The sequence below is a fragment of the Microcebus murinus genome, chromosome 11 (assembly GCF_040939455.1).
Source record: "Microcebus murinus isolate Inina chromosome 11, M.murinus_Inina_mat1.0, whole genome shotgun sequence".
Lineage (NCBI taxonomy): Eukaryota > Metazoa > Chordata > Mammalia > Primates > Cheirogaleidae > Microcebus > Microcebus murinus.
In genome coordinates this window covers 12159656-12175362 of record NC_134114.1, presented here as the reverse complement: position 1 = coordinate 12175362, position 15707 = coordinate 12159656, and the positions used below count along the sequence as shown (strand labels likewise).

At 43.2% G+C, this 15707-nt stretch overlaps 1 protein-coding gene across 1 annotated transcript in view; it reads right to left on the bottom strand.

Annotated features, from left to right (window-relative positions):
- Positions 1-402: 402 nt before the first annotated feature.
- The window catches only part of FBXL7 (F-box and leucine rich repeat protein 7), a 396003-nt gene continuing 380698 nt past the window's right edge, over positions 403-15707 (bottom strand). Inside the window, exons 3-4 of the mRNA XM_012790259.2 lie at positions 7833-8444; positions 403-1351 (exon numbers count right to left, since the gene is read on the bottom strand). Coding sequence (XP_012645713.1) covers positions 615-1351; positions 7833-8444 — 1349 coding nt within the window. The 3' untranslated portion in view covers positions 403-614. The remainder of the gene's footprint in view (positions 1352-7832; positions 8445-15707) is intronic.

Sequence of the window (15707 nt, the reverse complement as noted above, 5' to 3'; positions counted from 1 at the left end):
ACACAGCTAGTCAGTGGCAAAGGTGGGGGAAGAATGAGGTCTCTTCTTCCACCATGACGCTAGAAAGGTTTGGGAAGCACTTCGTATGTGCAAAGTGCTATGAGATCTAGTTAACCAGAATTGGCTTGGACGTGGGAATGAAGAAGGTAATTCAGGCCAATCAAGCAGTTTAAAGAGGAGGCCAGGAGGGCATTATCATTCTGATGCCTTGTCGCCGTGGCCGCTGCTGTAGAGGGTAGGGGTGAGGTGGGATGGGGAGTAAGATGCCTTTCTAAAGACAGTGCAATCAGCCTGCTGAGGTACGTCTTTTGGGAGAAGAGAAACTGCCTGCAAATGACCAGACCAAAAAAAAAAAAAAAAAAAAAAGCCTGTTTGCTGTGACACAAATTTGTCTCCCACCCTCCCCCCACCCCTCGTTTCTTTGACCTCTGTTGCCCATGAGAAATTAGGAAAAATAAAAGCCAGATTCCTAAGAACCTTCCTGGGAGAAAGAGCTGTTATGAGTGGCTGTCGATGCGTACATATGCTGCTTTTTTTTTTTTTTTTTTTTTTAAAAAAAACGTTTTGTTCCGTTCACGTTTGTATGAAAACAACGCCGGCCGAAAGCCGTCCCCTCAGAAGAAGGCCGGGTTGGTGTGCTCGATGACGCAGCGCTTGCAGTGGCGTTTCACGAACCGCAGGGCCTCCACGGACACCTCGCAGTCCTGCACGTTGAGCATCTGGAGGTCGAAGCAGTTGGCGGCCACGATCTGCAGGCCCTGGCCGGTGATGCTCTCGCAGGACTTGAGGCTGAGCCGCTTGAGGTTGAAGCAGTTCAGGGCCAGGCACTCCAGGCCCGTGTCGGAGACCAAAGGGCATTTGCCGATGTCCAGAGACTTGAGTTTCGTGCAGTTCTTGGCGAGGTACTCCACGCCGTGGTCCGTGATGCCCTCGCAGCCCCTCGCGTTGAGGTAGCGCAGCTTGCCGCAGTACTTGGCCACGTAGCGGATGCCCACGTCGGTGACCCGGCCGCAGTGGGCGATGCTGAGGTACCGCAGGCGGGACTCCAGCTTGGCGATCTCCCGCAGGCCGAAGTCGCTGACGAAGCGGCAGTCGCTGACGCTCAGCTCCTTGATGGACGTGCAGTAGATGACCAGGTAGCGGAGGCCCTCGTCGGTGAGGCGCACGCAGCGGCGCAGGTACAGGTGGGTGAGCTGCGTGCAGTGCGCCGCGATGGTGTGCAGCCCCTCGTCCTCCAGCACGAAGCAGTCCGTCATGTCCAGGTAGCGGATGGAAATCTGTTTGCCATGCAAGGGGGACAGTTTAATGGAGGCCTCCCGGGTCAAGCTGATGCAGGTCACTTTGGAGCACCCTACACAAAGAGACAGAACATGTGCTCAGAGCTCCCCGTGAGCATGGCAACCTCCCCGGAATGCCATTCCTGATTCCTGCCCCTCCCACAAGCCCGTTCTCTGCATAACCCCTCCCTGTCTTGGCCCCTATGGAGAAGAAAACCAGGTTGCCCTGTTCATTTGATTATTTAACTATTCTGATTATCTAGGTTTAAGGGGGTTATGCATGAGCCTTAGTTCAGGAAGATCACAGTTCCAACTCCTGATCCATCACTAGTTGCCTCATTTGGGGCAAATATCAATCCTTCTTTTTCCTTTGCCTTAAAACAGGGATGATCACATTCCCGGAAAAGTAGTTGTGAGGAAGGAATAAGAGGATGTGTGTAAATATCTTGCCTTGGCCCCGAAAAGTTCTGGGAGCTCAACAAAAGTTAGTTCTTGCCCTACCAATAATCTGGTAGCTCCTTGGTCCAAAGAAGTGAGATATGAAGAACAAAGCTTGGACATGGCCTTGGTTTGGCAGAAAGAGCACTAGGTTGGGAGTAACACCTGGTTCAGGTCTACTTTATATGGCCTCGGGCAGGAGACTTAACTTTTCTGCATCTCAGGACTCTCTTCTAGGATATGGGAGGGAAGTCTATACTTTAGGGAGCTGAAGTCTATACTTTAGAGATATAATGAGGAGGTGATGAGATAATGGATACGGATGCACTTTGAAAACTCTCTGGGAATACATGTAGTTATTAGTATAACAAAATGACTGTCTGGGGATTCAGTTCAACCCTCTTTTGGTCAAGGAAGAACAACTGTGTCATCTGGATTGTCACTCTAGCCCCTCAACCTCTCTGCCAGACAAGTTCTGACAAATGGAATGCAAATCATGGCACTCTGCACAAAGCCTTGGATTGGAGCCCCTTCACGCCAAGTGTAAAATGGAGTGTCTAATGGGGCTTCCAAGGGCCTGCACCCCTGTGTTCTCTAATCTTATCTCTCACCTTACTCCTCCAGCCCTACTGGGCTGTGTACCCCTGCTCAGACACCTCAGGCGCTCTCTAAGCCAGGGTCTGAGCACTGGAAGGGGCTTCCCCAGATAGTCCTGTGGGCCTTCACCCACTTTCTTAGGTCTCAAGCCAATGTCAGTTTATTGCACAATTCTTTCCTGACCACGCTGTATAAACCAGCATCTCCTGCTTCAGTCCCCATTAGTTCCAGCACTCTGTATCCCTTGTGGCATTCTACATTTACCTGTGCACTTGTTTATTTGCTATTTCCCAACTCACGAATGTAAATTTCTGGGAAAGGGGTTGCTCACTATTATATTTCTCATACCTGATGCTTACTAAGTATCTGTTGAGTGAACGAATGATTTATAGAGGAGGAAATAGTCTTCTGTAGGAGGACTACATGGGAACAATCCAACTTGCAACATTTAAATGTCCTTAGGATTTTGAGTCTGGTTGAAGTATATCTACACTGAAAAGCAGTTGTCTATTTTATAGCTAATTATGATGCCTTTCATTCGTGTTGAAGTATAAAGTTTACAAAGGGCTTATATTTCAGTTCTCTATATATTACTTAATATAAATACGTACAATATGTTTATAATATATAAATAATATGCATAGTCTATATTATATAAATGATTTTGTATTTATGTATACTTCATTCCACTACATAGACTATATATGTGCTTTTCATTTGCTCTCTGCTCTTCTCCAATCTCTCTGGCAGTTCTAAAGCCAAGGGTGCCTCACTTGGGACACCTCTGTGCCTTAGCTGTTCAACGCAATGTCCAAGGCTACTGAGTGGCCACATGATAGTGCTTACAAGGACTTTCCTCCCTCCTGGCAGGCTGCCCAGGGAACTCTTAAGAAACTCAGGTCCTGGGAATAATGAGGTTCAATAGCAACATGCTACCAAGTCAAAGAATTCCAGGAAGGAGTGAAACATACAATCCAACCCTGGAAAACAAAGGCGCAGCTTGTCAGAGGCCGGTCACACTGCTCCAGTGGGCTCCGTGGTTTTGTGAAAGGTGGTTAGGCGCTTCGAGCTTTGAAATCTCCTTCTGTTTTGAGTTTCTTTCCTTAGGCTGACTGTAATCCTGCTTTTACCGAATTTCTATGTCTACAGTGGTAGTTGGCCATCTGTGATGCCTATGAAGGCACTTCGTTTTTCAAGATCATATGATAACCTTTGTTCCTAAACTCCTGGTTTCAGTTTCTTTCTTTCTTTTTTTCTCTGCTGCACTGCAGAAAGGATACTATGTTTGATTCAGGGAAATATATACATTGTTTTTGAAACTGAATTCCAAATTTAATGAAATATTTATATAGTTCAGTTTTGGTAAAGAGACTATTTTGATATGCTTGTATTATGTTATTTTATTAATAGACCAATAATGTTTAATCTTAGGTTTAGCCCTAAATCTTACAGATTTGCTAAGTTTGGGTTGAAAAGAAAATCAATTGGTTCATGGGTCAGTAGGTAATATTTATGGCTAGTCCATGTGTTCATCATACACTGTGGACATGGAGAGAACCTTAGAAATCATCCAATTTAACCTTCAATTTTTAAAGATGAGCATTGTAGGTTCAGTGAGATTATGTGACTTCTATACCCAGACTGGAGATAAGTTTCTTGATTCCTGATCTGGGCTTCAGTTTTAGGAGGGGAGGTAAGAAATTACTATGATGTATCACAGAATTGATGAATTACACAGGGATTCACAGTAGATGTGACAGCATGAAGTAAACATTCAGACACTGGGAAATCAGAAGTCTTGGAAGACTTGGAAGATACCATTTTGTGATTTCTAAGGTGATCCTTGAAGGAGAGAAACAATTTGGATACATAGATATGGAGTATAAAACAATTTGGATACATAAATGTGGAGCCCAGGTAGTAAGATAATAGTAAGACAAATCTGATAACAAATTTGATAAAGAAAGCAATGGGGGAGTCCACAGGGTGTGAGGGGTGCCCAGAGGCTGGAACTTAGAGTGTCTGAAAGGATTTAATGGGAACTAAGATAAGAATGGTCTGTTGGGATCCGATCGTGAAGACCTGACTTGATCTCTATGGTAAGGTGTAGGAATACTATTCAATAGGGAATAGACAACATAGGTTGAACAAATTTGTGGGGTTCCTTCAGTTTATTCAGATTTCATTCAGGTTTTGCAAATATGTTCTTCATTACCACTTCCTCTCATTACTGGGGTAACATTTCTACCTTTTCCAGGATGTAAAAGGCAAGGAAGAACAACGGCTAACTTCCAAGCATGTTAATAACAATGGCAATGCAACAATGATGACAACATTAGCTGTGATTTTTTAAATGCCAACTACACGGTTCTCTCAGAGCATACATATAAGGACTTAACCCATTTAATCTTCCCAACCACCTCATTTTTACTGATTAGGAAATTTTATCTACTGCACCAGAGCTCCCTAAATGCTTGATTAGGGTATTAGAACTTTCAACTTTTTAGAGGTCAAGTTGCCCATGGAGGACTTTGACACTTCTCTGTTCACTTAATTATAATGCCAAAAAGTGCAAAAATAAAATATGCCTCATTTCTGCCCTTATAAATCTCATAATGAGTTGACAGAAATGAATCTGGAAATATACAACTACCCAATTGCAAACCTCAGAGATGTCCTACCTGCTTGTACTCAAAAGACAGATACACCAGAAGACACTGGGAGTGAGGCAGGACAGGCTATATTCAGAGGACACTTGACTAGAGTTTGCATGATGAGAAGTCTGTTTAAGTGAGTTCTTGGGGAGTGTCAGAGGGCAGAGGCAGAGGAGGGAGTGGCGTGCAAGACAGAGAGGTACCCACACATCCCTGTATGCACGGACAGGATGTGTTTGGGGACATGCATTTGTAGATGGTTCTGCAGAAGGGAGCAGCAGATGTACACAAGAAAATGGTGAGATTTGGGCCTGAGAAGGGCCTTGTATGCTCTGCTGAGGAACTTGAAGTTTTCCAGTAGGTCATTGGAACTGGAGATTTTATGTAGGAAAGTGAATGGTTAGACTTATACTTTGAAAAAATTCCACCAGAGGTTGGTTGTGTGTGGGTGGGTTGAGGGGATGGAGACGGATACAAGGAGAAAGGTTAGTGAAGCATGCATCCTGGCAGGCAGGGTAGGAGAGGAGATAGACTCAAGGTCCTGGGTAAGTCACCTGCACAGGATGCTACTCATTGGACATCAAAGATTAGGGCAAGAAATAGGGATGACTTCAGGTATCCAGTTAGAAAGGACCCTTCTGAAGCAATTTATTTGTAATAATTACAATACTTTATATTTTTAAAATTGGTTGTTTTCAATATATTCCATTGATATTTCAAGGTACTCTTAATAAAAGGTAATATGTGATAATGATATACACTACAGTTAGTTGGGGTAATTTTCAATGACTTGAAAAGATAACTTTCAAGATGGGCATTTTCTGCATTGATAGGGATAGGATAGGTAGTCTCATATCTTCTGGGGGGAATTAAACTCTAGACCAGGAATGAGTCTTCCAAAGTCAAGTTTACTGCCATTGAGAAGGTGGCCACTATCAGAGCCCAGTTGTAAAAACCAGAGACCCAGGCACAGTGAAATCAACTTTAGCTGCCCTTTGGCCTCTCTCTGTATCAACATAACAATTTCCAGATTCCCTCAGAACTGGAAGGCACCTTTAGTAGGTGCTGATGACAAATCCATCCTTATGGCCTGTGTTCTTAATTTGGTGAGCTATGGGGTCACTGGGAGCAAGCTATACAAATGTATTTTGCCCTGCAAGTTAGGTTGATAACAGAGGACAGATATCAAGCTTAATAATGGTTAGTCAAGGGACCAAGCAGGATTACTCAGGCTAGAAGCACAAGAATTTCCATTCCCAAGTCGCCAAAGTTATTTCTGCCTTTCTAACTTCAAAAGGAATCAAAAAGAGTGGATATGCTTTCTTGCAATCTGTATTAGGGTGCATGGGAAGCCCCGTTAACAAAGATGGGCATTCTGAAAGTGAACTGTTTTCTAATCTGATAAAATAACATGAGGTGTTAATAAAATGCTCAGATCCTAAGCATGTTAAAGAAGCCCAGTCCTTTGCCTTTTTTTCTCTTTTAACTGAAGAGGAAAGACATCTAGAAAAAGCTATGAATTGTCCCAAATCACAAAGTTTTGAGACTCGTCTACCACATCACAATGCTCTCTCTTTCCAGAATTCCTTGGAGGAAAAATGTTAAGAAAACCTCCTCATTTCCTGCTTCCTTATGCCAACGGCTACTTGCAACTAACTGAACATATGGTTACTATGGTTTTGTCCTGGAGCCAGCTGAAGTAGAGGAGCAGGGAGTTGCTTTCCAGCAAGGGAAAGAATCTGCACAAATAATGGGCTGTCATCTGAAATATTTTCAGATGTCGGCTTTTGAAAAAAAGAGCAGGCTGAGAGAGGCGGCTTTCCCTCAGATTTTGTTGGAGGGCATCATTCACCTCAGATGCTTGTAAATCCCAAATCTGTACCTTCACCGGCCACAGTGGTGCTCACTTCTTGACCCCTCCCCAACAGTCCCTGAGGTTGCGGCTCACACTGTTCATTACTTTAAGTCCCTGATGCATCTTACACATTTCAGCCTCTCGAATGTTCATCTTTGGACTGGGCAGCGGGTGAGATAAAGAGGGGCTGTTCGTCTGGCCGGATCCACGTCTGGCGCCAAAGTGTGAGTCTGGGCTTTAATTCTTCCTGCCTGAGAGAGGTTTTCAGCAAAGCAGCCATGCTGGGGCCTTCCTTCGATTTTTAAAAGGACTAAAGGTTTGATTCAGTGAACCCTGCCCTTGCACTATGTAACTGAGAATGTTGCTTAAGGAAAGATATAAAATTAACCCAGAGGTGAGGCGAGGCAGTGAAATGTAAGGAGACACTTGTCTATGGTGGATTTCCCCCCGTATCTACAAAATGGCAAGTGATGGTGAGCACAGCCCACAGCTGAATGTTTTATCACCCACGGTGGACACGGGCAGGCCAACGGCATAAAAGCACCCAAGGTCATTGTTACAGCTCAGACATGAGGCTCTAGGGACCAGTAACAAGTAGACACGAGGGTAATTTCTAAAACTAACTGTGCTTGAGTTAGCCTTTGGGTTCCCATTTATCTGCAATTAGATGTTTGGTTTCCACCCCCTGTGGTTGCTCTGAGATAACTGTGAGAGTTGTGGAGAGTAAAGACGCATTTAAAAGTCATACTATACTAACCCGAACTGCCAGGGGAAAGGGGCTAGAACTCCCCTAAGAAGTGGACATGATTTGATGACATGATTGGATGCCTGTGGGCTCCGGGGTCACGATTACAGGAGACAGCTTCTCTGGAAGAGCCAGCCTCCCCGCCACCCTTCTCCCATCGTCTGGGAAGATCAGCAAGAAGAGGACACCCCCTGGTGGCGGCGATGCTACCGCTTCAGGATGGCGCACTGGGAAGGCCCACGGCTGGGGGGTCAGCCTCCACTTACCTGACACGTCCAGGTGCTCCAGGTTGGGGCAGAGGGACACCACGTCAAACACGGCCTCGTTGGAGATATTGTAACAGCCTGAGACTTCCAGGCGCCTCAGCTCGGGGCAGCACTGGGCGATGGTGTAAAGCCCGCGGTCTGTGAGTCGCCTGCAGCCGCTGACGGTGACGGTTTCCAGCATGAGACAGACGTTGGGGGTGTCCTGGCAGAGCCTGCGGGTCAGCACCTTGAGGGCGCGGTCCACGTTGATGGTCTCGCCCGTCAGGCGGATAGTCCTCCAGAGGCGCGGGTCCCAGGCCAGGTTGTACCAGCGGCGGCACACGCGCGCGCAGCGGCACAGCTGGTTGGTGGGCAGGAAGGAGAAGATCTGCACCATGGCCTGGTCCGGGAGCCGGTCTATGCTGGCCTGCTCCTTCTGCGGTCTGGAGGCGAGCCGGATGAGCGGGTGCGTGAGGCGGGTCGGGGGCGGGGAGTGGACCATGGCCACTGTCTCCCCGGTGATGGACGACGAGGAGGTGGACGAGCCCCTTCCATTCTGAAATCCTGGCAGATTCGGTGGACATATCAGGGCTGGGCTGGGCGTGCTCAGTGTGCGCATGCTCAGGTCGGAGTCTGGCAAAGGACAGAGAACAAAGGGTTAAGCATGATGGCCTCAGCAGAGCCCTGGGAAGGGAGGAACTCGGAGAGGACATTCACGTGGGCAACACTCTCGTTCCACTGATACCCTTCCTGGCAGACCTGCGAGGCATCCCCAGAGGCAGAAGCACATGCAAGTGTCACCCAGTCCAGGAAGTGGCTCGTCCCCCAGGGGCGACAAACCGCAATGTAAAGAGCCACATACTAAATATTTGAGTCTCTGCAGGCCATGTGGGCTCTGTCTACTTTGCAATGACTCCACCGTGCCATGGTAGTGCAAAAGCTGCCATGAACAACAGGCAAACAAATGGGTGTGGCTATTTCAATAAAACTTGTTTAATGAAAGCAGACCAGCTGGACACGTCCTTGTCCAGACCAGGGGACAAATCCCACTGGGCTACGATTTGCTGACATCCAGTCTACATTAATGGTGATCATCCAAAGGGCACAACTTCAAAGTTTCATTGTTTCTATTCTGGGGAGAAACCTCATATATTAGATACAGAGACTGATTTGCTTTCCTCATTATATTTTGGTCAGGTGATGATTATGTTGCATTTACAAATGGGAAGAGTGAGTTTCAGAAGAGGGGAAGGCTAGTGAATGGGTGTAGAGGACATTTGATGCCTTGCACTCGCCTCCCCTAGATTCCACTTGCTCTTCTTTTGATTGACAGTACCCCAGACTGTGGCAGCCTCCCCGCTCCCTCTGCCGCATCCCAGATGATATCGCCAGTCCTTGATTAACTGCGAGAATATTTATTTTTCCTTCTTATTAACAACCTCCCCTTTGCATTTGAACAATATGAGTTGTATTCTGTTTCTTGGAACAAGAAAGCTCACTTGATAAGGACACAAGTAGTTTTTAAATTTATGAGGGATTTTGCCAGGTAGGGTGGCTCATGCCTGCAATCCTAGCACTCTGGGAGGCTGAGGCAGAATCACTGGAGGTCAGGAGTTTGAGAGGAACCTGAGCAAGGGTGAAACCCCATCTCTACTAAAAATAGAAAAAAAATTAGCTGAGCAACTAAAAATAGAAAAAATTAGCGGGGTATGGTGGCATGCACCTGTAGTCCCAGCTACTCGGGAGGCTGAAGCAGGAGGATTGCTCAAGGTCAAGAGTTTGAAACCAGCCCAAGCAAGATCGAGACCCTGTCTCTACTAAAAATACAAAGAAATTAATTGGCAAACTAAAAATATATAGAAAAAAATTAGCCAGGCATGGTGGTGCATGCCTGTAGTCCCAGCTACTTGGGAGGCTGAGGCAGGAGGATTGCTTGAGCCCAGGAGTTTGAGGTTGCTGCCAGCTAGGCTGACACCGTGGCACTCTAGCCTGGGCAACAGAGTGAGACTCTGTCTCAAAAAAAAATATGAGGGATTAATAATTCTTTAGAACACTTCAAGATGTATGCTCATTTCTTCTTTCTCTCTCTCTTTCTCAATATAAATGTGAGAAGAATTTAGTTTTTCTCTTTAAATACATTTGTATAATATATACTTGGGTATATAGATAGATTTACTTAGGAAGCAATTTATTTTCTCTCTCCAAATATAATTAAATATTTTCTGTATTTTACACATTTATACACCCACACACATTTACAGATGCTCTTTGACTTACAATATGCTTACATCTCGATAGACCCATAGTAAACCGAAAATATTAACTTGAAACTGCATTTAATACATCTAATCTACCAAACATCATAGCTTAGCCTAGTCTACCTTAAATGTACTCAGAACACTTAACGTTAGCCTACGGTTGGGGAAAATCATCTAACACAAATCATACTTTATAAAAAAGTGTTGAATATCTCATGTGACTTATTGAATACTGTACTGAAAGTGAAAAACAGAATGGTTGTATGAGTAAAATACAGCTTCTACTGAATGTGTATTACTCTCGCACCGTCATACAGTCAAAAAATCATAGCAAAACCATTGTAAGTCAGGGACCATCTGTAAATATATATAAAATAAGTATATATTTAGAGAGAGAAAAAGTGAAAGAGGGGGGGGAGAGAGAGAGCATCACACAAGAGAGGGAGGGCGAAAATTTATCTCCAAAATACAAATTTCTTCATCTGCAAAATAAGTGAGTTGAGGTAGACACTTTTTTAAGTCATTTCCAGATCTAATTATAGCTCTAAAGATTTAAACAAAAGCTCCATCCTGTGTGCTTTTCCACATTTCATACATCAGAAATTAATATTCATATCATCTTTTCAAAGAACTTCCAGCAGCAATACACAAGACTTTCTGAGACCTGGACATCTCACTGAATGTCTATTTGTAGTTTTCTTACAGATCTCTTTTTTTCTACTGCTGTAATTTGTCTCTTCATTTACTTCTTTATAACCTAACACTGAAAATGGCTTATACATGTCCATTTGCTGGTGGAACATCTTTGAATTATTGCTTGCGCCCTCTTAAAATACAAACTCTTTTCTTGCGCAACTGTAAATCCCACCTGCCTTTAAGACTATTTCTTCAGGTGTCTTTGAGATAGGATACTTTCCCTGTCGAAAGCCCTACCTTTTGTTATACAGTATTGGTGAATTTATCTTTCCCCAATGTGGTTGACTGTATTATTTTTCTTAGTTTTGCATCCCTCCCTATATGGCCATATCCTTTGTCATGCAACTTTGTGGTTCCTCCAGAGCAGAGTATATTTCCTCAGTCTAGTGATGCCGGGCTTGGCTACGTGACTTGCTTTGGTCAGTGAATGTTAGAGAAAAGCCATTTGCACAGTTGGGCTTGACCTCTTAATCTTGTATCATCACCATGAGAAAAGAATCCATGGCTAGCCCCTTGCTGTTGCGATGATGTGACCCTAAGCAGACAGAATTGGCCCCAACCTGCGGCTTGCAGATAAGCTCATCCAAGACCAGTTTGGTTCCTCAGCGACCAGATGAGCCACAGATGCACATGTTAGAATAAGTAACTCTTTTAAGCCATGGGTTTTTGGGGGTGATTTGTGATACAAAAGTACTGTGGCAACAGATGATGGATATGCCTTTGATTACACTAAAAACTCATTTGAGACAAAGATTAAATCTTTTTATTATTTGTGTCCTGGCAGCAGCTGTCATGGTTTATGGTATATAATAGGTGCACAAGAAACGTCTTAAATTGAGTAGAAATATTAATATGTCTGAAGTAGTAATTCTAGCTTGGTGTGTATTTCTCTACCCAGGTGGTATACATACTGCATTTTAAATCATTCATAAGAAGAGAAATACACATTTTTCTCTTTTGTAATCAGTGAGAATGAACAGGAAATCTTTAATGAAAACCTTAAATAAAAACCAATTATGGATTTCAAAACTGCCATCTAACCTACCACAGTACCAGCCTTCATCATTATGTGCACTCAGAGAATTGCTCTGAAGTCAGTTTTTCTTAGGCAGGTGAACAACTTATTTCAGGCCAGGAGGGAAAGGCAATCTTAGGGTTCTCAGCTCTGACATTTTAGCAGCTGTGAGGGCTCTGAATTCCCTCTCCTGCCTGTCTAGGTTCTATTCATCTTGAAGGAGAAGACACTTAACAGTGCCCCGAGGAGACCTGCCTAGAGTTAGGCCCCTGAGAAATGAGAAGATACTTACCCTGCGGGGGAGAACAGGATTTCTAAAACCTGTGTCTTTAACTGATTCACTTTTCTTCACGCACTGAGGGGAAAAATGCAATGCATCCAGATTGCCTGGTACCCGTGTGCCTTTAGCAATGCTTTTAGCTTTTTCTTTCTTTCTTTAAAGGAATTCACACTCAGAAAGAGAGGGCAGCCTCCCACATCTGTGAGGAACATTCTACTCTGAGAGGGATTCAGGAGCACCTGAACAGCTCTCCCATCCAGAGTTCAGATGCGGGATTCTCAGCACTATTGTTTCCGCTCACAAAGTGGAGAGCTATCAGGGGTGCTGAGAGATTTCTGCCAAGAAAGATGAATGTCTCTTTTGCCAGAACATGTACCAGGACTCTCTGGTTCCTTCCCACTTATTCTACAGGTCAAGAACCTCAGAGAACTTTTGAAAAGGTAAAGTTTGTCCTAATTGAATAAATAGCACCTGATAATTAAAAAAAAAAAAAAAGAATGATGAGTAACAACTAGAGGTATGCATACCTAGAAGCTGTCACAAAATATTTTTTTTCTTGCTATTTTCCCCAAATGTACACATATATATGTATTTAAATTTGGAAATACATTTAATTATTGCTAAAATATGCATGGATTTTTACACAATGTGTCTTACTCTTTGATACTAGGAGGCACTTACTGCCACTGGGTATGTTTTATAAAAACAGAAGATGTTCTTAGAGAACCATCAAGAGTGCCAGGATATATCTACATACCAGGAGAATGGAGCATGGCTATAGAGTGAAAGCAAGGACCATTTCTACCTCCCAAGTAAGCATATTTGATTTGCACATAAAATGCAGAAACACCATGAATACTCTTTGTACATTGTTTTTTCTCATATGCTTCTTTTGGAGGACTTGCAGCTAAATGGACATTGCCAGTGGCTGTTGATTTTTCTAAGAAAGCTTAGAAAGAAAGAAGGACCCCAGTGCCCAGATACCTGGACATATACTCAGAGCAGAGAAGATCAAAGACAAATATTAAGATAATAGAGGTGGAAGAAAGCTAGAACCCTCTTCCTGGCCTATGACATTGCAGAAGCAGAAAGAAAGCTGGCAATAGTTGAACTTACAATATGGATTTAGAATATTTTGTAGGTATGAATGTATTTTCAAACCTGAATACCTATTCCAAGTGAATTCTACCTATTTGATGTGTTGGGGCAAAATCACCCTATTTATCTCAGCAGTAAGATGATATCCATTGGACTAAAATACAGTTTAACAATAACTCTGAGAAGATATTATTGCTAATTTTAATACATTGTATACTCGTAAATATTTATATAAAAATTAGCCATTTACACTACAGCTTTCTTTACTTTTAAGATGGTGAGATGCATGAAAGGTATATGGAAGAACTCCAGACTTCCAGGGATTATTCTGAACAGGGGAAACGGGATTTGGAAAAAGTGTCAAAATATAAATGTCCAAAAGCTTCTAACAGGAATCAAATTAATTGCGGTCTGTATTGAGTGTCCTTAAATTCCGGGAAGACTTTTTGGTAATTGAAAATGGGGATCATGATGAAGCTGTAGCATCGTTCCTCTAAAAGCCTCCCTTCCTGCTGCTTCTGTGGCACCCGCATCACCGTAAGGAGCAGCTGGCACCCACAGCATCCTTGGAAAGAAACAACGCAAAGCGGAATACACAAAAGCTTTTGATCATTTTGTCTGAAGAAAAAAAATGTTCCCTGAAATATCAGGAAAAGGAATGCCCAAACTTTTAAGAGGGCAGTACGTCTTCATAACACCAAGTGCCCGTCAATTCATGAGTGGATAATTAAAATGTGGTATATGCTCACAATGGAATACTACTCAATCCTAAGAAATGACAGTGAGCTAGCACCATTTATGCTATCCTGGATTAAGCTTAAGCCCGTTATCCAAAGTGGGGTGACACAAGACATGGAAAATGGGCCCCACATCAACTCGCCATCAAATTGGTACTGACTGATTAAAACTATGGTTCTCAAATGGTGGTCATGTCCACCAGGGATTGGGGGCAGGGGAGAGAGACCCAATCTTAGGGATGTGGCGAGCATTTTGGAGGGGAAGGGCATAACTCTAACCCTTCTTAGGGAGAGGCAAAGATATACAATGTAGCCAAAATGTCAAAACAAACAAACAAAACACTTTTTATTGGGAGGTGGGCAGGTGGGAGGGGGAGGAGGAGGAGGGTGTATGCTTACATAACGTGTGCGGTGCACACAACCTGGGGATTGGACATGCTTGAATCTCTGGCAGTCGGGGGGAGGGAGGGGGGCATGGGCAATATTTGTAACCCTAACAATATTTGTACCCCCATAATATGATGAAATAAAAGGAAGAAAAAAAAATTTCCAGAGCACACATAGGGCAGGTTGTTTTTTAAAATCCACCAAGGCTTTTAGGTCACCCATGTTGTGGCAAGTGGCAGGATCTCCTGCTTTTTAAAGGCTGAATAATATTCTATTGTGTGTATAGATACCACAGTCCATCCATTCGACACCTAGGCTGTTTCCACACCTTGGCTACCGTGAATCATGCTGGTGAACATGGGAGTGCAGATGGATGTCTTTATGAGGTGGTGATTTCACCTTCTTTGGGTTTACCCTCAGAAAAGAGAGTGCTGGGTCATGTAGAAATCTTATTTTTAATTTTTGTAGGAACCTCCATATTGTTTTCCACAATGTCTGCACCAATCTACATTCCCACCAACAGTGTTCCCTTTTCTCCACACCCTCACCAACAACCACGTCTTGTCTTTTTGATAATAGCTATCCTAACAGGTCAGAGGTGGTATCTCATAGTGGTTTTAATTTGCATTTCCCTGATGATTAGTGATGTTGAGCACTTTTTCATGTACCTGTTAGCCATGGTTAAGTCATCTTTAGAGAAATGTTTATTCAATCCTTTTGCCCATTTTTCAATTGGGTTATAGGTTTTCTTGCTATTGAGTTCTTTTTTTTTCTAACCATAGCCCCCCCTTTTTTTTTATTTCAGCATGTATGAATTCTTTATAACTCTTGGATATCAACTCCTTATCTGTGAGTAGACAGTCTTTGAGAAAACTTGTTTTTCAAGAATAATTGCATGAATTGATGATGGAAATCAGTTAAAGTTGCACTCAATGAATTACTTTGTATTAGGGTGGATGGATGAATGGAGGGATGGACAGACAGGCAAATCTAAAAGGAGAAAATTATAAAATCTGCAAAGGGACACTTCTGGTTAGTTTCCTATATAAGATTTGGAATAGATGTTGTCAATTATAAATATGTAATACTTGAAGAAAGAGAGAGATGAGCAAAATACAAGTGTCATGAAAGCAGAATGGGAGAATTTACAAGAGAAATGATCATGAACTTTTGTAATAGGATATGTATTTTGTGGCCCGTGTCTTCTAATGATATTGAGAAGCTGGATATAGCCAAAATATTGAAAAGGAGCAAAAACCAGTTTGATGTCTGCAGGAAGATATAGAGTGGGCTGCGAGGAACACACAGGGGTAGACATTAGGTATTAAAATTCAGTAAGTTGCACTGCTGCTGATTCTTGGATTACAGATTTATAGGCAGAAAATAGACAATTCATTCATTCATTGGATCATTTAACACATATTG